General features: G+C 37.5%; 1 protein-coding gene across 10 annotated transcripts in view; it reads left to right on the forward strand.

Moving 5' to 3' along the window:
• Positions 1-27,241, forward strand: part of RAD54L2 (RAD54 like 2) — a 248,935-nt gene that overhangs the window by 196,534 nt on the left and 25,160 nt on the right. For all 10 annotated transcript variants that reach the window (XM_074198071.1, XM_074198070.1, XM_074198075.1 and 7 more), the window contains 11 exons: positions 13,453-13,651; positions 14,869-15,008; positions 16,086-16,220; positions 16,481-16,713; positions 18,087-18,269; positions 18,838-18,971; positions 21,652-21,848; positions 22,499-22,841; positions 24,828-25,005; positions 26,261-26,515; positions 27,084-27,202. In XM_074198071.1, the coding sequence (XP_074054172.1) occupies positions 13,453-13,651; positions 14,869-15,008; positions 16,086-16,220; positions 16,481-16,713; positions 18,087-18,269; positions 18,838-18,971; positions 21,652-21,848; positions 22,499-22,841; positions 24,828-25,005; positions 26,261-26,515; positions 27,084-27,202 (2,116 nt within the window). The remainder of the gene's footprint in view (positions 1-13,452; positions 13,652-14,868; positions 15,009-16,085; positions 16,221-16,480; positions 16,714-18,086; positions 18,270-18,837; positions 18,972-21,651; positions 21,849-22,498; positions 22,842-24,827; positions 25,006-26,260; positions 26,516-27,083; positions 27,203-27,241) is intronic.

Here is a 27,241-nt window from a genome sequence, read left to right on the forward strand (position 1 = left end):
TTTTAGCTCTTTTAGTGGTGTCAAAGAAAAGAAATCTGAGGAGAATGTTCATAAATTGGGGAGTGGGAAGAACAAGTTATGGAATATAATGCCATTTTATTGTGCTTTAAGAATTAATGAAGCTATGGTTTTAAAGAGACTTGGGAAGACTTGTATAAGCTGATGCAGATTGAATTGAACTGAAAAGAGAAAAATTTATAAAATGAAGATATGTTAAAATATAAACAACTTTGAAAGAATGAATGAAACATACCATCCTTTACCTAATATCTAAGGATAAAGGACTCAAAATGTAGAATGACTTTTTTTGAGATGGCCAGTTTAGAAATTTGTTTTGCTAGATAGATATATATTTCATATATATGTAACTTTTTTTTTTGTTCCTCGATGGGGAAAGGCACCATTCATATCTGGGACCAAGAGAAAATTCTTATTTTTTTAAGGTTTTTTTTTTTTGCAAGGCAAATGGGGTTAAGTGTCTTGCCCAAGGCCACACATCTAGGTAATTATTAAGTGTTTGAGACCAGATTTGAACCCAGGTACTCCTGACTCCAAGGCTGGTGCTTTATCCACTACGCCACCTAGCTGCCCCTTACACCACCTAGCCACCCCGAGAAAATTTTTAATCAAGAAATAAAAGTGATCACAGAAAGAGAAAATAGTTTTGATAATGTAAAATCAAAAGCTTTTAATGACATAGGATCAGAAGGGAAGATTTTGATGAGAAAAATAATCTCATCCAAATATTTCTGGTAATGTTCTAAAACATAACAGGACCAAGAATCTTGAGAATAATTACAGGTTATTAACAACATGAAAGATTTCTCTCAGTGTCCTGAATGATAAGACAAATGTAATTCAAGTCAACTGAGATTTTGTCTTTCACCTAGCAAATTGGCAGAGATGATGGAAAATTAGAATAATTAGTGCTGAAGAATCTTCAGGAAGAGAGACATAGCAATATAACTTTGGGGGGGCGGCTAGGTGGTGTAGTGGCCCTGGAGTCAGGAGTACCTGGGTTCAAATCCTATCTCAGACACTTGATAATTACCTAGCTGTGTGGCCTTGGGCAAGCCACTTAACCTGTTTGCCTTACAAAAAAACCTAAAAAAATATATAGCTTTGCAGAGTTGTGAATTGGTCCAGTAGTTTGGAATTTTTTTTAAGAAAAAGGTGACTAAAACAACTTTATTTTTAGACCCCTTTAGACTCATTTTGAGGCATGTATATAGAAAGATGTCAAGGAGAGAAAGGCCCCACATAGCAATACTTGTTGAAACCATTAAACACAGTAGATGCCATAAGCTGAAATAGAATTAAAAAATCATGCATTTGAGCATGTAAGTGGCTCAGTGGATAGAGCATTGGCCCTGGAGTGAAGAGAACCCAAGTTCAAATCCTGCCTCAGGAACTTAATAATTGCATAGCTGTGTGACCTTGGGCAAGTTACTTAACCCCATTGTCTTAAATAAAAATAAAAAAAATTTTAAATAAAAAATTATGCCTCATGAATGTGATAGAAGAAACAATAAATATGAAGAATTCAGAGAAGTATGGAAAGACATAAGAAAACCATATTCACAGTGATTGCATTAGTATAAATAAAAACTTAATAATCCAATCTGAATACTGTGTAATTAGAATGTCCCAGCTTGGAACTGAAGAAGAAACAGGAAAACATAACACCATCACCTCTTTACAGAGGTGGAGGATTGTGGTTGTAGAGCAGTGTATTTGCTGTCAGACGAAAGTGGTCAGTTTTGTTAAATTGTTGTTGATTTTCACTTTTTTTTTTCTTTGATGGGATTCTATGAGGTATGATATGTTTAATATGGGGTGAAGGGAAGGAAGATGATACAAAAATAAAACATTATAAAATTTGTAAAAACAAACAAAAAACCAAACAAACATTTCATGTCACACCAACCTCAGACAGTGTTAATAGACTGGTAGATTAGTGGAATACCATAGAATTAATACACTTGAATTTCAGCAAAACACTAGACAGTTTCTCACATTATCATGTGGACAAGATAGAAAGACATGAACTAAGGAACAGCTGGGTGGCACAATGAATAAAGCACTGGCCCTGGAGTCAGGAGGGCCTGAGTTCAAATTCAGCCCGACACTTAATAATTACCCAGTTGTGTGACCTTGGACAAGTCACTTAACCCCACTGCCTTGCAGAGAGAGAGAGACAGAGAGACAGAGGAACTAGATAATTTTATACCTGTGTGGTTTCAGAATTAGTTTAATGACTGGAGCTAAAGAGTCGTCATTGATGTGTTGATTTCAGCTTCAAGTTAGGTCTTTCGATATATGCCCCATTGTCCTGAAATCCACATTGTTTCTGTGATTTCTATGAAATGAAGGATAATGTGATTATCAAATTTTCAGCTGACACAAAGAATAGCTAATATATTGAATAAGGTAGAAATTAGATTAAGAACAATAAGGTAAAATTGAATACAATGAGTGGAAAGTCCTAAAATTTTTTTACAAATCAGTTACACAAGAATGGGAACTGAGGAGAAATGGTTATAAAACAGTTCTAATGAAAAAGTGCTGTAGTTTATACTGGACTGTAAGTAATAGCCTAATATGGCATTTCCCAAACCTAACATAACCTTATTCTGTATCAAAAAAAGTATAGTGGCCAATACTATGAAGGTACTAGTTTTGATGTACTCTACTTGTCAGACAACAGTAGAATACAATTTTGATTTTAGAGCACCACATTTTATGAAGAGCATTGTTAACCTGCTAAAGATGATGAGGGTTCTAGAGACTGATCCATGAGAGTCGTTTGAAGAAACTGGAGAGATTTCACTTGGAGAAGAAAAGATTTAAAGGGCTCTCTAGCAGAAAGGAATGAGACTTGTTCTTGATCTTAGAATCAGTATGAGTGGAAATTACAGGGATCCTAGCATATTTCAGCATCATGTAAGAAAAAAATACATAGCCCTTAGAGATGGACCAGAGCAGTGGGTTCCCATTTAATGGGGGGGTCTTAAACACTGGGGTGGAGCTAAACAGAACATAAAGAAAATAGCACATGCTAAGACTGGAATTTGACCCACACAATAGTGTATGTTTTAAAGCAGTTGGCTTCCAGATTGCAAAGCAGCTAATTGGTAATGGTCATGGTCATCCTCCTCTCTTTGGAGTCTGAATATCTAGGGGTATCTGATATTTAGCAGCTGTGAGGAGGAGGAATTTGATGGCCTTTCCTCTCAAAAGGCAGGGAGATTAACAAAAGTGGGCTTATAAGGAAAGAGTAAACAATACACAAATGAATTGTGTAACGTTTATTAAGTATTGCCTCTTTCTTAGAGTTGGATGGGAGGATCCTAGACTATTGAATAACCTGAAGGAATGATTGGTTCCTTCTTTAAATAAACAGTCTTTTAGCTCTGTCCCTTGTTATACTTCATTTAGAAGAGTGATGAGTATAATAAACCAGATAGAACTGGGAAGGAATTACCTGTAAGTCTTACAATTCTGATTTGGAGCTTCCTATTTTTCCTTCTGTACAGTGTTTTGATCTATATTTTGGCCTGGCCATATCCAAATGATGGAAGTTAACTCCCTTTGCAAGGATGCCAGTGCTAACTACGTAAAATCTAGATCTTCCCCCCCCCCCCCATCTTTTACTTCCATTCCATCATTTTGAACCTCAGGAGTATAAAATCAGTCTTCCATCCACAGGATAATAAGCTTTAAGATTTTTGTATTACCTTTGTATAAAAGCAAGGGTTATGTTCCCAAAACCTGTGTTTAAAGGTTAGTTCTGCTATTTGTTTTCTATGTCATGGGTTCTTAACTTAAATTTCCAAGGAGTTCATGGACAGATTTCTGGAGATCTATGAACATGGATTAGTTTATGCTATGTCTTTGATTATTTTGAAATAATTACTCTGATCTCTATGGTCTTGGACAAGTCACTTCCCTTGTAAAGCACTTCATACAATGTCTGGCACATAATAGGTGCTATATGTTATTTATTATACTTATCTGTGAAATGAGGGGCTAAATGAGATGATTCTTAAGGTTCCTTCCATCTTTGAATCTTTTGATCCACAGTGAGCATTTAAGAAGGACACTTGACAGACTTCTGATATCTTTGTTTTACTAGACCTGAAATTTCATTAGTGTAGGAAGTCTCCAACTGAGGGAGGAACTCCAGGACCTTTTTTTCCCCAATCTATCTGCTTTTTCTGTTATTAGAGATTTTTCTGGGAGCACTGAGAGATTAAAGGATTTGTTGAGATTACACACCTGTGATCTATCAGAACCAGTACTTGAATTTTTGTCTTCCTGGCTTAGGGATCAACTCCGTCTCCATACCAGACTGCAGCTGAGGCCCCCCTGTGGGCCTCCATTTCCTTAACTGTAAAACAAGGATATTAGACAAAATAACTCTCAAGTCTCTTTCAGCTCTAAATCTGTGATCTCATGATTAATCATGGGGACAGTCTGCTAGCATCAGAGCTATTGAATGGAAGCATAGATAGAGCTGGGGAACAGCTTGATTTTCTTGATTTAATATCTGATCTTTTTATCTTAGGAGTTAGAAACATGACAGTCCTGAATATGTCTTGTTTGCCTGTACTATCTTTCCCATTTCTCCCTTTCTATTCTTTCTTCTTTCCAAGGTCTATACCAGAGATGGTCTGAATTAGATTAAAATTTACTTGGGGAAATACTGAATAAAATAGGTAGAAATGCAATAGAACATAAATAATATTAATATGTGGTTTTCTAAGTCCATGTGCACCTGCATTTTAACACCACTAGTCAAGATTACTCCTTCCCTTCCAACTTCCAGCCATAAATTGTACTTTATATTATTTTGGGCTTTGAGCCCTTTCCATGGTATCTTGTTATTTATCATACTTATTTGCATAGATATTTCATCCCTACCCTCTTGAAGGCAGGGACTACTGTTGTAGTTCTTTGTAATAATGCCTGAAGTTTAATAAGAGAGTGCAATTTCCTTGATGAAGAAACTGAAGAAATAAATTTTAGTAACCAAGGATGGAGAGGTTAACACTTTTTTTTTTGCAAGGCAATGGGGTTAAGTGGCTTGCCCAAGGCCACACAACTAGGTGATATTAAGTGTCTGAGGCTGGATTTGAGCTCAGGTCCTCCTGACTCCAGGGCTGGTGCTTTATCCACTGTGCCACCTAGCTGCCCCAGAGGTTAACACTTTTACCAATGATCATCCTTTTAGCAAGTTTTCATAAGTGGTTCTGATTCCAATCTAGAAGGATGTTTCCTCTCTTCTGGGTTGCTGCTTCTTGCACAGTTGTTTCCCAGTTGAGTTGTAAACTCACAATGTCTGGCACACTGTTATAAAATAGGCATTCAGTAACAGCTTGTTAATTTAATCAGTATCCTGAACTTGAATTGAGGGGAAAAGAGAGAAATAAGAGCTCCCTCCTGTCACCTAGGTTAATCCACTCCTATTGTCTGATTTGGCCTAGGTGAGAAGACAGTGGGATTGGGAATAATTAGGGAGTGAAGAAAATCAATGAATAAACATTTATTAATTGCTTACTGTATGCCCAGACACTGTGCTAAATGCTAGGGATACAAAAGAGGCAAAGAGATCAGTCTCTTAATTCAAGAAGCTTACAATGTAATGGAGGAGACTGTGTAAATAAATATATGCAAAGCCAACTATATATAGGAGATAATTAAGAGACCAAAGGCACTGAAATTAAGAAGTGTTGGGGAAAGCATTTTGTAGAAAATGGAATTTTTATTGGGATTTAAAAGAAATCAGAGGATTTGGAACAGAGATATCTTACTAGTAGAACAGCCAGGAGAGAATCTCTGTAGGAGTTTAACTAGCCAAAAGTGGGGAAACTCCATTCCCCCACCCCTCCAGTCCTATCCTGATGATATCTTTGATTCAATAGGACCTATCAATAGGCAGAAATACTCAGCAGAAAGTGGCCTGTGGGATTGAAGTCATGGGCTTAATCCTTGTATATCCCAGTCCAGAGACTCCTCTCCAAGAGTGTCTTTAAGGACAAGATTCAGGTTACACTGAGAAGTGAAAGATGCTTTTTAGGGAAGTAGGGCAGTTCCAGCAATCCAGAATCAGTGTCCCTCTATTGTTTAGATTATTATTGAGACAACCTGTTTATTTTCATGAGTTTCTGGCATCCTCTGGTGGTATCTGAAAGCATAGACTAGCCCTTAATACAGTTTCCTGACTCTGTAGACTTAGAATTCATATCAATCCTTTACCTCAAAACTTTCTTTATTCTGATGTTCAAGGCTTGCTATAATCACTCACCAACCAATTTACTATCCTTATATTACTCCCCTCTACATACTCTATATTCCAAAGTGGGCCATTTTCAATCCCCCTCTCTCATTCTGTGCATTTTTGTCACTTTGCTCAGACCACTACCTATACCTCACATCCAGAGCCATCTCCAATTGTCCTGATTCATATCTGGTCACTGAACCCAGACGACTCTGGAGGAGAAATTGAGGCTGATGACTTAACACAGCCTCCCTCACTCAAATCCAGTTCATGTGCTTGTCATGGCATCACCTCCCTGATATCATAGTTTTCTTTGAGAATGAAGGACAATCATCATACCTGGAAATGAGCTGCTTTGCCCCACCTGTTGAAATTGCTCTTTCATGCATGGTTCACCTGGGCTGGGGTACTATTTTTTCTGTTAAGCCTATCTTCCTCTTTAAATTTCTTCCGGCACCTTACCAGTCAAACTTCTTTTTTACAGTTTTCACAGTTATTGTCTGACATATTTTTATCTCTTATGACATAGCAGTGTTTTATAGATGAAAGACACTTAGTAAATGTGAATTCGAAGTAAATGTGAATTCAAAAGGATCCTAAACAGCATCTAGCCCCACACATTCCTTTTCACGTTGAATTCTACTCTGCCCACCAAAATTTTCCCTTTCTCTAATAATAATATGTTGTTCGACCAAAGTCTATTACCTTCAATTTTCTTTTTAAAAAATTGTCTTATGTACTACATTATTTTGCTAACTCTAATATTTTATTTTCTCCTCAAGGTTATGATTTCTCTCCCAACACATTCAATTTTGATCAATAACATGGAAACAATGTAAAGATTACCAGACTGCCTTCTGTGGGGTGATGGGGGAGGGAACAGAGGGTGGAGGAAAATTTGTAAAATTCAAAACCTTACAGAAAATGATAGGTAGAAACTGCTATTGCTTATAATTGGGAAACAAATAAAATAGTATAAAAGTATTATGTTGTTGTTATACTGTCACCACCCTCTCAATACTCTAGGTTCCTAGCTACTCTTTGCTTTCCTTGAACCCAGATTAAACCTGTGGTCAAGTGTGATTCTATTCCCATAGAATCTCTTTGCTCTCCCTGAAATCATGCCCAGTCAGATAAGAATAGCTACTAAACTGATTTTTCTTCTTGCCACTTGACTCCCTAGAGTAGACTCCCCAGTAGAGCACCTAGGCTAGAATCTAGGCCCTGTCAAACTGTCTGTTGAGACCTAGGTCAATTCATGGCCTTTCTGGGGTTTATTTCTCATCTGTGGAATGAGGGGAGTAGACTAGATGACATCAGATTTCCTTTTTCCTCTCTAGTCTAGTTTCCATAAAATGACCAAGTGATCTTAATATGATATTTTGGTTATAGCATTCACTCAACTAACTAATGGGCATTTATTAAGTTTCTATAATACCATAAGGTATTAGGCACTATAGTAAACATTTACTTTACAAATATGAGGGTGAATTTATTCTTGCCCTCAAAAAGAGTATTCTTTTAACGTTGTGTTAGTGTGCAAATCAGGTCCCTTCCCTTAGTTTACTAGCTCTGTAATAAGTAAAACTTGATTGATTTGAAAGAGAGCTGATAGTTGAAAGAGGTGGTTGAGAGAAAGAACATTCCAAGCTTGTCAGCAGGACCTGGCTGGACAAAGACAAGAAAAAGATGGTGTGTACTGGAAGGATAGCAACTTGGTATTAGTTTGGTTGTAGCACAGAATTTGAGAGGAGCAATATTATGCAATCATCCCAGAAAAACAAACCTGGAGCCAGAGTTGTGAAGGGCTTTATAGAGCACAATTTGGATTTGATCCTCAGGTCAGTCAGATGCTAACGTGGTGTTTTTAGGAAGGACGTGGTAGGAACTGCACTTCTGGGAGGTAAAAACCTAAAAGGCTTTCCCTAAGTCTCCTGAGACAAATAGAAAATATTGACTGGCAGGTCCCTACCTATCTTCATATTTTCTTTCACTTCTGTTGTCTACTTACAGTGGCCTGTTCTGCCTCTGACCTTGTGCATTTGATCACGTAATCTATCTCTTAGGCTAATGAATTCCCATTCCACTTTATCTCCCTTTGATCTTAGAAAAACCAAATCAAATGCCACCTTCTTTTTTATATATATAGCATTGATTCTTTCTTTTCTTTTTTTTTTTAATTTTTTTTGCAAGGCAGTGAATGGGGTTAAGTGGCTTGCCTAAGGCCACACAGCTAGGTAATTATTAAGTATCTGAGGGCAGATTTGAACTCAGGTACTCCTGATTCCAGAGCCAGTGCTCTATCCACTGCACCACCTAGCTGCCCCAGATGCCACCTTCTTGCAGTTTTAATTCTCTCCACCACCACTAAGTGGCATGGTGGAGAGTGTTCTGGGCTTCAAGTCAGGAAGACTCCAGTTTTTTTTTTTCATCTGTAAAATGAGCTGAAAAGGAACTGACAAACCACTCCAGTATCTTTACCAAGAAAACCCCAGATGGGTCACAACTGAAATGACTGAACAACAACAACCACTACTATCCCACAGATGAAAGTCATTTCACTTTTTTTCTAAGTTTTCTTTCTATCTCTTTGGGCTTACTTTACATTCCCTTGCGTCATTTATTTATTTGTTTGTTTGTTTGTTTATTTATTTGCTTGCCTTCTCCATCATATACCAATATCACATCTGCCTTTGTATTTTTAGAGCCCAAGACAGTGCCGTATTCATAAGAGCCATGTAGTAAATGTTTTTTGTGATGCATTAAGTGAGGTTGGACCAGGCTAATGATTTATTCAAGGTCATATAACTAGTTTAATAAAAGATCTGAGACTAGAAATTTTGACTACCACTCTGGTATTCTTTGCATTATACTACACTGCTTTCCCTTTTAGCAACCTACATATATATAATATATATATTTGCAAATTATTACTATAAATTTATAGTCTATTACAAAAGTTTCTCCATTGTCCATAAATCTGTGAGTTTGAATACCTCTGTGAGAAATAGCATGGTATTATGGAAAATAACTTTGGGTGTGAAATTAGGAGACTAGAATCATAGCCACATGAACAATCCTCATTGAACTTCATTTTCTTAGTCTGTAAAAGAGTAATAATCTAAAAATCAATTGCTCAAATTAACAGAATAAGAAATAGAATACTCAAATTTTTTTAGAAAAAGAAATTGAATGGTCTATAAATGGACTCTCTTAGGGAGAGAAAAACTGAGACTAGCCTTACTTCCAAGCAAATTCTACCAAATATTTAAGGAACAATTAATTCCAGTACTGCATATTCTATTTTTAAAAATGGGTAAAGGTCTAAAATTCCTTCAGTAATGCAGTTAGGTCTTTATACCTAAATTAGGGTCAAAGCAGAAAAAGAAAACTTGTAGACCAATTTCTCTAATGAATATTAATGCAAAAAGTTTAAGCAAAATACTTGCAAAGAATTTATAACAATGTTGCAAACATCATACATTGTGACCATACGTTATGACTGAACTTTTACCAGGAATTGCAGGAATGGTTCAATATTGGGAAAACTATAAGCATAATTTATAGAATTAATAACAAAACAACATGATTATTTCAATAAATGCAGAAAAACTTTTGAGAAAATACAGTGCCCATTTCTTTTTAAAACAACACACTGGGGGAGCAGTGGATACACGACACAGTGGATAAAGCACTGACCCTGGAGTCAGGAGGATATGAGTTCAAATCCAGATTCAGATACTTAATAACTACCTAGGGGTGTGACCTTGAACAAATCACTTAGCCCCATTGCCTTGCCAAAAAAACCCAAAACAAAACACTGCACACATACCATATGAAAGCATAGGAATAAATGAAGCTTTCCTTATAATAAATATTACCAAAAGTAAGCATTAGACGTAACAAGTATAAGCTTATGAACCTTTTCGGCAAGATCAAAAATGAAACAAGGATGTATGTTCATTATCATTACTATTCAATATTATACTAGAAATGAAAAAGTCAAGAAATTGAAGAAATAAGCATAGAAAATGAGGAAACAAAGCTATTTTTATCAACAAAACCCAGCAGAATGAGAGAGACTACGATCCTGCTTCCTTGGAAATACAAAATAATTTTATAAATAAAATCACAAAACACTTTTCACACAAATAAAGGCAGAGTGTATACCTGGAGAAATGTTAATTACTAGTGAATAGAACAAGCTAATATAATAAAAATAACACTACTACCTAAATTAATTCACTTGATGAGTGTCATGTCAATTAAACTACCATAGACTTACTTTATAGAGCCAGGAAAAGTAGAAAAAGCTCTATTTGTGTACTGGTTAAGAAACAGACATTTCAGTGGAACAGGTTAGGTATACAGTATACAAAATCAAGGAATTCAGTATTTGATAAACCCAAAGATATGAGCTGTCAGGACTCTTTTTGACAAAAATTCACTGGAAACTCACCCAACCATTGACTAGTATCTCACACTGTATATCAAGATAAGCCAAAATGGGTACATAATTTAAACATAAGGGATGATATCATAAATATAATAGTAGAATATGATAGAATTTACCTGTCAGATCTATAGATAAGGGAAGAGTTCATGACCAAATGAGATAGAGGTTCAAAAGATATAAAATGGATAATTTTGACCATATAAAATTAAGAAGTTTTTATACAACTAAAATCACTACAGGTAAAATTAGAGGAAAAGAGGAAAATTGAGGGGAAATCTTTGTAGCAAGTTTCTCTGATAAAAAGTCTCATTTCTAAAATAGTTAACGAATAGTCAAATTTATAAGAACTATTCCTAATTAATCAAAGTGTTAATAGGCAAGAAATCAAAAGATAGATGAATAGGCATTTTCCAAGGAAGAGTTCTAAGCTGTCATTAATCATGTGAAAAAAATCTAAATCACTAATAATAATAATGATAATAATAATACTTGAGAAATATAAATTAAAACAGGTACTATTTCACAGCCATCAGATTGGTGAAAATGACAAATGATGGGGGGGGAGAGATGTGGGGAAAAGGTACAGTATTAAACTGTTGGTGGAGCTTTGAGCTAGTCTAATCATTCTGGAAAACACTGAGGAACTGTGCCCCTCAAAACAGTTTACTATAGATCCCTTTTGACTCAGCAGTATTGATGCTAAGTCTATACTTTGAAGAGATCAAAGAAAGGGGAAAGTAATCATATGTGCAAAAATATTTGATAGCTATTTTTTGAGGTAGCAAAGAATTGGAAATTGAAATTTCTGTCAATTGAGGAATGGCTAAACAAGTTATGATATATGAATGTGATGGGATACTGTTGTACTTCAAGATATGAAGGGAATGATTTCAGAAAAAAGCAAAACTTAATCCTGGAAATATCTGGTACAAAGTAAAGTGGGTAGAATCAGAATAATTTATAATGTAACAGCAGTATTTTAAAGATCACTAACTATTAAAAAATTTTATTTAAGGCAGTGGGGTTAAGTGACTTGCCCAGGCTCACACAGGCAATTATTGTCTGAGGTCAGATTTGAATTCAGGTTCTCCTGACTCCAGGGCCAGTGCTCTATCTACTGAGCTGCCTAGCTGCCCCAAAGATAACTAATTTTTAAAGACTTGGTAGTTCTAATCTATATAATGACCAACCATGAGTCCAAATAGAGAACTGATATATATAGTTTGAAGCATATTTTCTTGTCTTTCTTTTGGGGGGGTAGGGGCAGGTAGGGCATGGCTAACTGAAATGTATTTTACATGACTATACATATTTGTAATATGTTTTACTTTTCTTGCCTTAATGGGTAAGGGAGTAGGAAATTTGGAACTGAAAATAAAATTGCATTTTAAAAAGTAAAGAGGAGTAATCATATTTGGACTACTGATGGGTATTGTAAAGATGAAAGATACTGTAAAACTTAAACCATTTTTTGAAATATTCACTAAGCTCTCTCTCTAAGAAAGATTTTATTTATTTTGAGTTTTACAATTTTTCCCCCATTCTTGCCCCCCCACAGAAGGCATTCTGTTAGTCTTTACATTGTTTCCATGGTATACATTGAACTTAGTTGAATGTGATGACAGAGAAATCATATCCATAAGGAAGAAAAATAAAATATGAGATAGTAAAATTACATAATAAGATAATGTTTTTTTTTTTTTCTAATTTGGAGGTATTAGTCTTTGGTCTTTGTTCAAAGTTAATTCTTTCTTTGGATACAGATGGTATTCTCCATTACAGATAGCCCAAAATTGGCCCTGGTTGTTGCACTGATGGAATGAGGAAGTCCATCTTAAATCATTTTTTAAATGTAAGCTAATATTAGGATGATAAAGTATTGGATCAACATGCTGATCAACATCAGCATTTTTTATGTGTGTGTTTTCTCCCAGGCACTATAGTGACACTGGAGATAAAAAAATAAAGATAGCTCTTAGACCTGGGAATTTTATATTTGAATAGAGGAGGACATTAGAGGAGTGGTGTCCAGGAAGAGATGTTTTGTACTGGGAAGTCACAAGTATGGTCAATAGAGCCCTGTGGCAATTAATTTATCCTTTCCAGAAATGGTAGTATAGATTAATCACTGTTTGCATAGCTGATGGAAGAAGGTGCTAGGGAAGGAGGATGGCATGGTATGAAGGTGACTGGGAAGCACTAATGCAATGGGTCTGTATTGGCTAATTAAAGAAAAAACTAACTGTCAAGAAGGGTAGGCCCGCCCTGAGAGTGGGAACTGGAGCACCAACTTGGAGTATAAAATAGCATGTCCTAAAGATGGATTCTGAATCCCTTGTCTTTGCAAAGCACAAAGTATCTGTGTGACTCAAGTGTCATATGAGGTTGAAGTATGAGAGTATGGGTTTGCTTGTATGAATTTGGCTACATTTTGCCATATTATGTTATTATAATTAATATCTTATTCTGCCCACCAGGAAAACCCCAGTGTCAACGTTTGGAGCAACTTTTTTTATTTGGATAGAGTTTATCTCTGATGAGGAGCTCTAAGATCAATAATGATGCTCTCACTATCTGTTTAGCATCTTAATGGAATTAGGCTAACCAGAAACTTCCAGACCAGTACTATAGCCTCTACTACCTTCCTAAGCAAGGACTTTGTAACAGCAAAATAGAAACTGGTACACGACATCTGCTCTATTTACTCCATTTTTAGACCAGCCCAGAGAAGGCAAGTATGGCACTGAACATACCCAGTCTGAGGAAGATGGGGAATGGCAGCACTCTACTTCAACTACCTCATCTCAGAGCAAAAGGGCAGAGCGTCTTGGTCAGAACCAGCGCAAGAGCCTGACCTCTGAGGACACCAAAAAAAAGAGGGCTCAGAAACCTTCCCACATGAGGAGAAACATAAGGTGAGTTTTCTAAGATGCTTGGGAGAGTTATGAAAAAAAATTGATCTAGTATTGCTTCATCCAGCTCTTCGTATCCCAGCACAACTAGTAAATTCATTTCTATGACTGGAGTTGCTAATAATATTAATAATAGTCTTACTAGCAGGGCAAGTATCTCTCAGATGCTAAAAGAGAAACTTATAGACAGTATCTTTGATATGGTTCTTAATTGATGATTCAGGTGATTCCCACGACATGTGTTCAATCATTTGGGTCTTGGTTGCCTAAAGAGTTTGATGAAAAGGGAATTTATCTTAATCATATCTGGGGAATGTGGGCATATTCTTATTATCAGAGGCCTAAATGAGGCAAAGTAGAATTGGTGGGAAATGTCCTGGATCTGAATCTCTGCTCCAAAGTCTTGTTTTCTTTTTTTAAGAGGCAAGAGGGTAGACATGGAAATTAATTTTCTTTCTTGATACTAAATGACAGTAATTTAAGAATATAATTTACTGAGGGAAGTATTCTCCCCAACTCAGAGAATATTTGGTTTCTGAAGGTTGCTATGACTGAAAAATGTTACCACTTTGTACCCTTTGGTGAACCTTTCCAGATTAGCTAGACTTGTCCTTGGATAACATGCAAGCTGATCATTACCAGCCCTGTAATGCTTATATAAAACTAGCAAGCCCTACCAGAATTTAGTCTGGGGCTGCTTTAGCTTTTTAGGACCTCTACTCAGCGTCTAGGGCTTTAAATGATAGTTGGAGACGATTATAAGACTTCTCTTCTCTCTCCCCCCGCCCCCTCAACTTTGCACAAAAAAGAACTCTAGAACTCTGAGAGATTCTTCATTCTTAATTAGATCTCGCCTGCAGTCAAAATGGTAGCTTTTACTATACGAAGTGTCTCTTTCTTTATCGAGGTTTGTCGAGGTGTGGACTTCCCTTATGACCAAGGGTTCCAAGGATTTCCACCATGTTACCAAGTTCCATTCCTTGGCCTACTAATGATAGGGAAGTGGGGAAAATTCATACTTAATTATACAATAAATATGAAAACCTCTTTTATTTTTTACTTTTCACTTAAATGCACAGTAGTCATTTCCTACTTTGGATTTAGCTATAAAGTTGTTTTAGTTGAATTCATGAATATACCTAAAATGATTTCTTATTAGTAATTATTAATAAGAAAAATTAATGTTATTATGTTGTTCTCTTATTTATCTGAATGCTTAGAAAGCTGCTACGGGAGGATCAATTAGAGGCAGTCACCAAAGCAGCTCAACAGGAAGAGCTGGAGAGAAGAAAACGGCTGGAACAACAGAGAAAGGACTATCCTGCTCCAATTCCTACTGTGCCACTAGAGTACCTCCCAGGTAAAAAGAGATGGCCTGATATTAACTATGTGTAAACCAGGAGCCCTTAACTTTTTTGGTGTCATGGACCCTTTGGCAGGCTAGTGAAGCCCTTGGATCCTTCCCAGAATAGTGTTTTCAAATGCTTCAAATAAAATACGTAGCATTCTATAGGAATTTTGTAGTGAAATGAGGAACCCCTGGTCTAAATTCATAATCTAAGGCATTAAATGCTTTTTTTTTTTAAAGAGCTTTAGACTTCAATAATGGTAGAGATCTGAGATCTGAGATAAGCTTTTATCCTTAGAGGTTAATAGGATAGAGTTAAGGATAGATAGACCATATTAAATGCCTGTTTGCCAGAAATTGTACCTTTTAAGTACTAGAAATACAAATCCCTGACAGCAAGTAAATTCCTTCTCTCAAGGAATTTGCATTCTGTTGGGAGAAGATGACAATCAGAAAAATATATAGAAAAGAGGAGTAGGAGAGATAGTTATTTGGATTTACAATTTTTAAAGTACTGTACTAGGTGGCACAGTGGATAGAGCACTAAACCTAAGACTTAAAGACCTGAAAACCTGGGATCAAATCTGACCTCAGGTTCTTTAGTCATATGACCCTGGCCAAGTCATTTCACCCTATTTGTCTCAGTTTCTCATCTGTAAAATAAACCGGAGAAGGAAATGGCAAACCACTATAGTATCTTTGTAAGAAAACATCAAATAGTGTCATGAAGAGTCTGAAAAGACTGAACAAATCCTTTAAAATAGCCTGGAAGACAATTTAAAATGTATCTTCCAAGTTGAGATTTTTCTCAGCTTTCCCTATATAGTTTTGTGGTCCCAAGACCTTTCTCCCATGGGAATATTATTACCACTTTTCTTGGGGAGATGAATATCATTGGCAATCAAGAACCTCTTCAGAGATAAAGATTTGAAATAGAATGATGAGATCTGATCAAGATATTGTTGTTTAGTGATGAAAGCTTAGTGATAGAAATGAAACTAGAAAAAAAGAGTCAAAAGCAAGGACATTGTGTCCCAGAGAAATACTGTACCTTTGACTTTGTTTTCCAATCATTGCTGTTTTCTCCAGAGGAAATTGTTTTACGAGCAGGTGATGCTTCCCAGCTCCCCCCTCAGGTTTTAGCCCAAGAAGTTATTTGTTTGGATAGCACCAGCAGTGGCAGTGAGGAAGAGACAAAGGGAATGCTCCATGGCATTAAAGATGGTAAGAAGTGTTATGTTCCTCTTATCTCGGCTTATTGTGCATCCTTTAAATATATCTAAATTGAGAAGGTTCCACCATCCTTGCTTCTTTCAGTTTGAGGCTGACTATTTACATTTTCCTTATGTCTTCTGTTTTACATGTGAATTGCCTCATTACCTCAGCTTGAATCAAGAGAAGAGAAAAAGAGTGAAATTTATACCTTTCTTGTATTTTGAAAATGATCACTGAAATATCTCCTTTAATCTTTCCTGGTATTTCAGAAGTGATTGAACTGAGCTCTGGAGAGGATGAGGCCCTTCAAATCGTGGACAGTAGTGATTCTACCAATGAAGGGGATGGTGATGCCACTGAAGAGAGCAGTGGTTCCCATGTGAATGATGCCTTAAATCAGTCAGATGCTATGGGGCAGGTCATTGTCAACATCAACCATCCACCTAATGAGGAAAATATTTTCCTAGCCCCACAGTTGGCACGTGCAGTGAAACCTCATCAGGTATTGAAAGTCTTGGAATTCTCTAATTCTTTCCTTTCAAGGGATACTCATTGATGCTGGCATTACTCCTCACATTGGTCCCTCATCTGTTGGTCTTCTAAAATAACATAAAATTCACTAAATTTCATCATCCTGATGGAAGCAACAGGAACTCCAAAAAAACAAAGAAAGAAAGAAAAAGGGCAGCTAGGTGGCACAGTGGATAGAGCATGGCCCTGGAGTCAGGAGGACTTGAGTTCAAATTTGAGCTTAGATACTTAATAATTACCTAGTTGTGTGACTGTGGGCAAGTCACATAGCCCTATTACTTTGCAAGCCCCCCCCCCAAAATAGAAAAGTATCAGGAACAGTTTGGGGAACAGAGGGGTGGGGCTGATTAGGAAATTTGTTTTGTATGACTGGTTCCTTAAAGAGATGTGAGTAGGTTTTTACAAATAGTTAAAAGGCTCAGCTATATAGAAAATAATTAACTTTTTCTATGTATTTCTCTACCAGAAGCAGGGATAGTAATTAAGAAAGGCGGTTTTGGTTAAAAAGAGGAAAAGAAATTTCTAACTGGAGCTGCCTGAGAATGAAATAGGTTACCCAAGGAATTAGTGAAATACTGTGTCACTAGAGGTGTATTGATTGATGCTGACAATTCAATTGAACATGCCAAGAATTCTTTAGAAAGAATTCCTCTGTTGAGTGGTAAATTGAAATTAGTGACCTTAGACATCCCTTCCAACATTTAAGATTTTATGTTTAGGATTATGGAATATGGAGCAGGAAGAGATATTGAGGTTCATTTAGCTCAGTCTTTCACAATTAAGGAAACTGAGACTCAGAAGTGTTGCAGAAGTAATGCAGAGTCACAGAGGTTTAGTACACAGCCGAGCTGAAGTCCCACCAACTCATTTGGCTCCAGATTAAATTCTTCTTCAAACTCAGCACACCTTTTGGAAGGATGGAAGAGTTTTTGGTGGTATTCTCAAAGAAATCTCCCCTGTAAACTGTTGTTTTGATTATTAGCAATAATAAAAAGTTAAATTTTATTGCACCTACATTTTTTTTCTTGAATTCTCATAATGATCCTGAGGTACTTAACAGAGATATTATCCTCATTTTACAGAGAAAATTGAGACCTGCAAAGGTCAGTGATAGTAAATGTTTGGCTTAGAACTTGATCTTTGGTCTCTCATGTTTGCTTCCCAGCAATAATCTGCTTAAAGATGATGTGAAATGTTGATTACAGACAGTAGATATCTATTCTGATATCTTACTGACAACATTGATTTTACTATTGTCCTAGAAAAAAGGAAAACTTCAAACTCTACTATTTGTCACTTACGTTGTTTGTCATTCCTTGTTCTTGTGATTCTGTCTTATGTTAGATTGGTGGAATCCGATTTTTGTATGACAACTTGGTGGAGTCCCTGGAGAGATTTAAAACCAGCAGTGGATTTGGCTGTATTTTGGCTCACAGTATGGGTTTGGGGAAAACTCTACAGGTGATCTCCTTCTTAGATGTCCTCTTCCGACACACGGAAGCCAAGACTGTCCTTGCTATCGTACCGGTAAGGAGCCAGTTAGATCTAGGCTAACTACTATGTTTGGCATTTATTGTGTAACTTATTATCAAAATGCTTTTTATTCTTTCTAATCTGCTGGCTTTCTCTTAACACTTAGAGCCTTGAATAAACGGGTATTTTAATTGCTTATGTTGTACCTGAATGTACTGATCTCTGTAGTATAATTAAAAAAAAACTTCAATGTTAGTTCATTATAGAAGTAACTGCTACTGAGCAGGTTGAAAGTAACTGAGTGTTGTCTGCAACTGTTTATTAGTGAGAATGTCTTAAATTCCATAGCATCATAAATATTCCACTATCATTGTTCCAACCTCTTTGGAAGAAGGAGTGATTCTTCAAACATTTTCATTTTATAGATGATATCATAGGAGCTATTATTAATAAATACAGAATATAGCAAATACAATAAGATCATTTTCACAGGAGCCACATACTTTCTACGTTTTAGAGTCTATGTTGATACTTGTAGCAAATAACATCCTTTCTGGACTCATTCTTTAAATATTCTCTCTCCCCTTCCCCCTTCCTTTTTTGTTTGTTTTACTTTTGACAGGTGAATACTCTTCAGAACTGGCTGGCAGAGTTCAACATGTGGCTGCCAGCCCCTGAAGCTCTATCTGCTGATTATAAACCTGAAGAGATTCAGCCTCGCCACTTTAAAGTTCATATTTTGAATGATGAACACAAGTAGGTCTCTTAATTTTTTTACCTGTTGTTTTCCCTTCCTTTCAATTGTTTGCTCAACATCTTTTTATTTTAAATTCAGTTTAATCAGCATTTTTTCATTGAGGCAGTAGGAAAACTTCAAACTTCTTTCTGATGCTCAACAGTGTTTTGTTTTTACATCTTCTACCCTCCTCCCCGATTATCTTTTGTTTCTTCTGTGTATTATTGACCCTTTTTGTTTGTTTTTGGTTTTTGCAAGGCAATGGGGTTAAGTGACTTGCCCAAGGTCACACAGCTAAGTAAGTATTAAGTGTCTGAGGTGTCAAAATTAAGTGTCAAAATTCTTTTGAACTCAGGTCCTCCTGACTCTAGGACTAGTATTCTATCCACTGCACCTAGGTACCCCTATTTGCCCTTTTCTTAAAATAAATTCTGTTCTATCCCTGGTTTCTTGGTAAAGTCTAAGTTACAGTTTTATATATCAGTTTTATTTAATTTTTCATCTACTTTGCACTCTTATGTAACTGTAGACTTTGATCTTGTGTTTTAAATGTTTTTCATGTTGTTGTCTTTCTTCTCCCATCTGTTCTCTATGCATGTCTTACAAAGCAAAATTCCTCAAACATAGGTATTGTCTCTTCCCCTGATGAACAGATTCCTCTGTTGGCATTTAAAGCCCTTCCCAGCCTAACCCTCACGTACCCATTTGGTTTTATTATACAACCCCCTTTGACGCTTTGACACAGCAACAGTAACAGCAATAAATGGAAGCCCAAGTTGAGTTTTTTATAGCCAACATTTCTCTCCCCAGGCTCTGCACCTTTGTCCAGTTTACCCCCATTCCTGAAGTACCCTTTCCCCTCAACTTTGCCTCTTAGAATCTCTTGATTCCTTTGAATCTCAGTTCATATCCACCTCCTCTTATTTGAGGCTTTTCTTGTGCTAGCTTAAACATGACCTTAGAGTTATATTTTAGATAAACTGCTATCTAACTGCACTTGCAGTCTTTTCCTGTAGAATGTAATCTCTTTGAAGGCAGGAACTCTTTAATTTCTGCCTTTGTATCTGCCTTGCAGAATGCTGGGATCAGAGTAGGTGCTTAATAAAGGCTTATTGATTGATTCTTAATTTTGTGGTGGTTGAGGTTTCTGAGGGAATGTCATAAATGACAAATGTGCATGCCTATAGTTTTCCCATGTACTGCTCTAGTAATGAGATCTGGCATGATAAATATGGAGCTCCTCACTGTACAGCTTAACTGTAGAGAACAAAATGTGCTTGGCACATTGGAGGTACTTGATAAAACTTATTTTGTTGGGGGTTTTTTGAAATTCAACTTATCGGTTTCGTTATTCATTATTTCATTATTGATGGTTATAAAACTTGCAGAACTTGGATTGTAATCTTGCTCGTTAGATCAGCAAACTTTGTTTTCTGTTAGATTCTCTAGATTACAATGAAAATAACTTGTTTTTATAAGATAGGACCAGATCGCCTTTCCAAACATCCATCCTTCTGTTGAGAAAGTCAGATCAAACCCTAAGGCCAAGCTGATTTACCTCAGTTTTGCTTTGTGAGATAATGCATAAATTGCAGATTTATAAGATATAGTCAGCTTTCATGAAGTCTAATGCAATGTATAGAGAGTTGGATTTGGAGTCAGAGGACTTGGGCTTCAGTCTTCATTCTTGCTTAGGGTCCGGTAGAACTGTGGCAAATGACAGCCTCTCTGAGCTGCAGCTTCTTCATAGGTAGTTAGGGGGTTGAACTAAATGATTTCTAAGGTCCATTCCAGGCCAAGTTCATGACCCTAAGGGTCTGCTTCTCCTCCCCTTCTCCTCTTCTCTCCTTTTCTTTCTTGGAAGATGGGCAGTTAAATGTGGGGGAGAGGGGGAGAAAAGATGAAATTCTGTTTCTCTTCTTGGAGAATGATTTCATTTCTACTGCAATTGGTTTAAATCCTACTCTTAACTAAAAGTGTAGCTTCCAAGAGATATGATTGATGTTTTAAAGATGGTATGGAGCAAGGGGAAGAAAGGAATCATTGGGAAAGGTGGGAAAGGAAAAGTTAAAACATCTCTTTTCACTAGTAGTACCAAAGAATCTCCTCTACCCTGCAAGAATAATATAAGTTCCCACCTTTCAGATGCCCTGGATGAGGCAGTATCTCCCAGCCAAAGTCTGTCCTTCATAGTAAAGCTTTCATTGTATAGTGGGAACTGTTATTGCTGTCCAGTTCTTGTTAAATTACAAGAATACAAATCTTTGGAATTGTCTTTCTGCTCACTCACTGATCTTTGCTGGATGTGCCTTCCTACCTCCCCGCCTGATGTGTACTATATTTCTGACATGAATTTTATTTTTAGATACTTTCTGGGGAAATCTTATATGTTAGCCTGGGATTTTCCATGGCTGATCTTCTAGATGTATCATGTGTGTCCTTGGGCCTATTGGTTAACTTTTTTAAATAACCTGACTTAACTTCAGTAACAGTGTTATCTTAAAGAATGGTGGGAGGGAGAACAACAGGTTGTTTGAGCAACTGACCTTATGTTTATGTAGTATTAGCTAATATTTGAAGTCATTGCCATTCTAGCATCACAGATATAAAATAAGTGTTATTCTGTAGGTGTCTGTTTTGGTGACTGCTGCTGGGGAATCTGAAAAAGCAGTAGTCATTTCTGTCTGTTCATTTTTGTAGGACGACGGCTGCTCGTGCTAAAGTGGTGACTGATTGGGTGTCAGAGGGCGGGGTGCTGCTGATGGGGTATGAAATGTACCGACTCCTCTCCCTGAAGAAATCCTTTGCCACAGGTAGGAAGAAGAAAACCAAGAAACCTGCTTGTCCGGTAATCATCGACCTGGATGAGGAGGACCGACAACAAGAACTCATGAAAGGTTGGTGGCCTCCCCCTACTTGTGTTATTAATAAGTGGGAATGTTGTGTGGCCTGGTTGAAAGAGATGGTTGGGGATTACTGATATGCTTGCTAGCTGTGTGGTTTGAAGGAAAACCTCTCCACTTTTTTGTGACATCCTAGACTTGCCAGGAGGGGCTACGATGAAAAATCACTGAGATAAAGCTTACGTAGTACACAGTTGAACATCAACAGAAGTCAAAATGGTGCTTAGGATTTCCTCTTATATTAACACAAGAAAAGGAAGTTGAGAATTTTATAGATTTTTTTCTTTCAAAAACCTAAAAAAAAATGGTTAAGAAAGCATATTGATTATAAAATATGAAAACTTGAAACCAAATATAGATGTCAACAAGATGATGTCAGCAAGGATTTATTAAGTATTTACTCTGTCAGGCATTGTTATAAGTTCTGAGAATACAAATGTAAACTAAAAAAAACAATAGCTCTGATCCTCCCAAGAGCTTACATTTTTGGAGAAAGACTGCTCATGAAAGGAAGCTGAAAAGCAGGAAATTTTTTGTGTCCGTCTTCCACATTTGGTGCACAGTGACTAGATTGATATCTAGTTTTCATCTTCAGAGTGCTGAAAAAAAAATCTTTGTTTCTTGGTTTTCTTTTCTCCCTCTAGGCATTGAGAAGGCCCTTTCCCGCCCTGGCCCTGATGTGGTGATTTGTGATGAGGGGCACCGGATCAAGAACTGTCACGCCAGTACATCACAGGCCCTAAAAAATATTCGGTCTCGCCGTCGGGTGGTGTTGACTGGGTACCCCCTTCAGAATAACCTCATCGAATACTGGTGTATGGTGGACTTTGTACGTCCTGATTTCCTTGGCACTCGGCAGGAATTCAGCAACATGTTTGAGCGCCCCATTCTCAATGGGCAGTGTATTGACAGCACCCCTCAGGATGTTCGCCTCATGCGATACCGAAGCCATGTTCTCCATAGCCTTCTGGAAGGATTTGTACAGAGGTCAGTCATTCTGAGAATCTCCAAAACTGCTGCTTTCAGAAATTGCTTTATGACCACTTGGTTTTGTGACCAGGCCTTTAGAGACTTCCTCTTTTTTTTTTCTTAGGTTTTTTTGGCAAGGCAATGGGGTTAAGTGGATTGCCCAAGGCCACGTGGCTAGGTAATTATTAAGTGTCTGAGGCCAGATTTGAACTCAGGTACTCCTGACTCCAGGGCCGTTGTTTTCTATCCACTGTGCCACCTAGTCACCCCTAGAGACTTCCTAAGTAGGATTCATGATACACCATTGTGAGTGTGGAAGGCTCTTATTAAGGTGGAAAGATTAAACCAGTCTTACAGATTGGTACTTAGAGATAGTACTTGCCTACCTGTGTCCTGTTGAAAGGATAGAAATGACAGATTGCATCTGAATCTTAACTTGAAAGGAGGATGAGCTGACTGAAAGTTTGTTGGCTCATGATGGGACTAAAAGGAGAGAAGCCCCAGGGATGGTAAGGGAAAAAATCTAGGAATCTTGGAACATATTTGGTCATCATTGCACTTCATTGAGATGGAATTTCTTTTTATGTCAAGATACTAGGGATATAATTTCTACAGTTCTAATCTGTTTGTCAGTGGAACTTACAGAAGTCTGAAGGGAGTTCCTGGGTGTTTTTTTTTAAACCATCTTGGTCATTATCATCATCATCAACAACAACAACAAACATTGTCAAGTTGTATGTTTGTTACTGTAGATCCAGAGAGGTATAACATGCATTTGACCAGCCTTTAATGAAGGTCTCAACTATGGATAGTTGGAAAGAAGGAAGAAAACATTACCTAATAGAAAGAAAAGTGGGACGACAGGCTCTGAAATAAGAAAATACATGCTGTATGTCATGAACACTGAGAAAAGGAAGCTATGATTCACATCTCCTCTTTGCAGCTGGTTCATTGAGTGACTTTGAGCAAGTAAAGCAGCCTCAGATTCCTGCAAAAAATTTAAACTCTTTTTGTATAAGTATTTTTTCAGTGTTAGTATTTTGTATCACCAGGGTTTACAGGGTGTTCAGAAGGACTAGTAACTCTTGTGTGAGGACTTCCCAAGCCTTTTTTCAGGGCTGCTTTACCTCTCTTCGGTATTCACCTGTATATCCAAGAGGCTGTAGCATGCAGAGTGTCCACACCCCAGTGTCCACACTAGCCTAGCAGTTGGGTTAAACCAGGTTGAAGGTAATTGAAAGGTCTCAACCCATTGGCGAATTAGCAGGATATCTATCCTAAGCATGTGAAAACTTCTAACAGCAGAATGGGTAAATGAGGATGATTTGTTCCAGTGGCAATGAAGACAGCTGAAGTGTAGGTACTGTGGATTGCTTAGAGGTTGGTCAGGCATTGAAGACACCAAGGTCATCCTCTTCAACTGGTCCATCATTAAAGTAACTAGAATTTTGTCTTGCCATTGGCCTAAGGTGCCTCAGAAAGAGAGAATGAGGCTGATGGCTTTGTGCAACTCTGCCTCACTTAAAGTCAGTTCCTGCATAAGTCAAGACATTACCTGTGATGTCATTGATTCTTTTTGAAAATGAAGGATGGGGAAAAAACAAACAAACTGGGGGGGGGGGGCACTGCTAGGTGGTGCAGTGGATAGAGAATCCTGAAGTCAGGAGGACCTGAGTTCAAATCCAGTCTCAGATACATAATAATTACCTAGCTGTTCGACCTTGGGTAAGTCACTTAATCCCATTATCTTAAATAAATAAAAAAATTTTAAAAATGAAGGCTGAACAACAACATTTGTATCTCCCAATGCTTGGCATTATTGCTTAGTTTCATTGCTTAGTAAATGTTTTTTGAGTGCTTGATTAAAGTTTGATTTATAATTCACCAAAGAATAGCCATAGTAAATTAGAAAGGTCCCTAAAAGGAAGGCTAACTATGAATATTTTTTATCCTGTATCAGCCTTCTATTGCCTCTTCACTCTCCTTTTGGCATTGCTTCTGTAGGCGAGGCCACAGTGTGCTGAAGATACAGCTTCCATACAAAGAAGAGCATGTAATCCTAGTGAGGCTGTCCAAAATCCAACGGGCTTTGTACACAGAGTTCATGAATCGTTTCCGAGATGCTGGCAACAGTGGTTGGCTGGGACTCAACCCTCTCAAGGCTTTCTGTGTATGCTGCAAGGTAGGTAGGAAGAATAAGAAAGACAGGAGTCCTTTAGGAAGATGTAATTGAAATTGGTGTTGATGGAATGTTTGACCAATGTCCTAGTTAGTGTCTGCCTACTGAATGAGAAAGTAAAAAAAGAGTGCTGCTGTCTTAGTGGTCAGGCAGGCCTGGAAGATCAGCGGGTTCTGAATGCCAGTCACCCCAGAAAGAGAACTTCCCCTTTGTGCATCTTCTTTCCCTGTATAAAATGAGTAGAGCACAGCCAACCAACCCTTGGTGTCTGTAACAGGGAGGTTTAGAGAAGTCCATAGCTTAAAGAGGTTCTTTAGGGCATTTTTTTTTTCATCTCATCATTGAGCTGAATTAGAATTTTCTTCAGGCTGTGTTTCCTGAGTTTGGGGACAGTGTAAGGCCAAAGCACCCTTGTCCAGAAGCCCTATGAGCATAAACAAGAAGAAAACCCCTCTGGTTTCTTTTTAACAACTCTAGGCAAGACTTAAGAAGCCCTTCTGAGAGAAATGCAGTGGTGTCTTCAAGGGGGAAAACTTTTTCAGTCTGATAACAGCAGTTGAGTTTGAGCTGTTTAATTCTTACTTCCCATGGAAAGTTACTTCATTCAAATCACTAAGTTGCTTTAGCCAAATCAAACATAAAGATAGGTGAATATGAAGTTCTGAAGTATTTGCCCCTCAGTTAAGTCTCCACAGCCTCATATTAGGGAGGTACAGTTTTCGTGACTCTGGTAGTAATATTTTCCCCAAGACTACACCAGAGAATTCCATGCCCCTGCCAGGAATTTCATGCATACATTAGAATTTAGAACATCTCCAGAACAGTAATCCATTACTCACTTATACTGTGTCTGTCAAAGATGGGTCTTGTTGTATATTTGGAGATTCTTAGTCATCAAGTATCTAACTTCCCAAGGCCAGAGAGTGAAACAAACAGAAACAAAACTTTTAACTGTTGACTCAGGCTTGCTAATAGGCTGAGCAAAAGAGCTAATCCCTCAAGAACAAATCTCTCATTTCTTTTTTTAAAAATACATTTTGTTTTTATATCATTAAAAAGTCTCCTAATAGCCTTTCATATCTTTCATTTCTATGAATTATACTGTGACAACTAGAACCTGTTAAACTTGTTTCTTGTATGTATGTATATGTGTACATATATGGCCAGCAGGAGCTAGGAGTAGAAGGAAAAGAGGGAGGAATGGCAGTAGGTGAGACTTATTCCTTCTCCTTTCTTATTCCTTTTTGGTGGATCTCAGATCTGGAATCATCCTGATGTGCTGCATGAAGCCCTTCAGAAAGAGAACCTTGCCAATGAGCAAGACTTGGATGTAGAAGACCTCAGTACAGCTGGGACCAATGCCCGCTGCCAGACGCAGGGAATTAAGGTCAAAACAGAGGGCAGCACCTTGGCACCCTCAGGAGGAGAGGCAACGAACAGCAAATACCTACAGGGGGTAGGAGGCTTCAACCCCTTTCAAGAGCGAGCCAACCAGGTTGTCACTTACGAATGGGTGAGTTCAACAAAACTGGTCTCTCACTGACCTGTATGCCAGCACTTTGAGGACCCATTTTACTTGTATTCATTAAATGCCTTTGATATGCTAGGTAACATGCTAAGCTCTAGGGGGTGCCAAGGTAAATACAAAACGGTCTTTGTCCTCAAAGAGCTTAACTTCTATTAGGTGAAAACAGGAGGAATGTAGAAAATAGATTCAAGGTAAATAAAAAGTACTTTCTGATCTTATTCACCATAGGTTCAAGATTGGCATGAAAGGAAAATGAAATTAAGGCTAGAATGATAACCAGGGTTGAGGGAGCACTGATGAATAGAAAGTCTGAAGGTCACAGGATGAAGAAGAGGGATAAGGAGGAGTGAGACAGGGTCCCTCTTACCTTCCATATAGTTAGTACTTCAGAAGTATTTGTGGGAAGAAAAGTTCAGAGTAGACAGGAACAGTTTTTAATCTTTTGCCAAATAATAGTAAGAATGCAATTAGTTAGAAATTATCATGAGGCAATGGCTGCTTATAATAAACTGGCTTTGGAACAGCTCTGAGCTTATCACTACTTCTGTTTTAGGCCAAGGACATCCTGTGTGATTATCAGAAGGGAGTCTTGGAGAACTCACCCAAAATGGTGCTGCTCTTCCACTTAATTGAAGAAAGTGTGAAACTTGGAGACAAGATCCTTGTATTCAGGTGAGAGTATTCACTATTCCCTGGGAACCCTGGAGAGAT

Source organism: Macrotis lagotis, chromosome 8, assembly GCF_037893015.1.
Source record: "Macrotis lagotis isolate mMagLag1 chromosome 8, bilby.v1.9.chrom.fasta, whole genome shotgun sequence".
Taxonomy (NCBI): domain Eukaryota; kingdom Metazoa; phylum Chordata; class Mammalia; order Peramelemorphia; family Peramelidae; genus Macrotis; species Macrotis lagotis.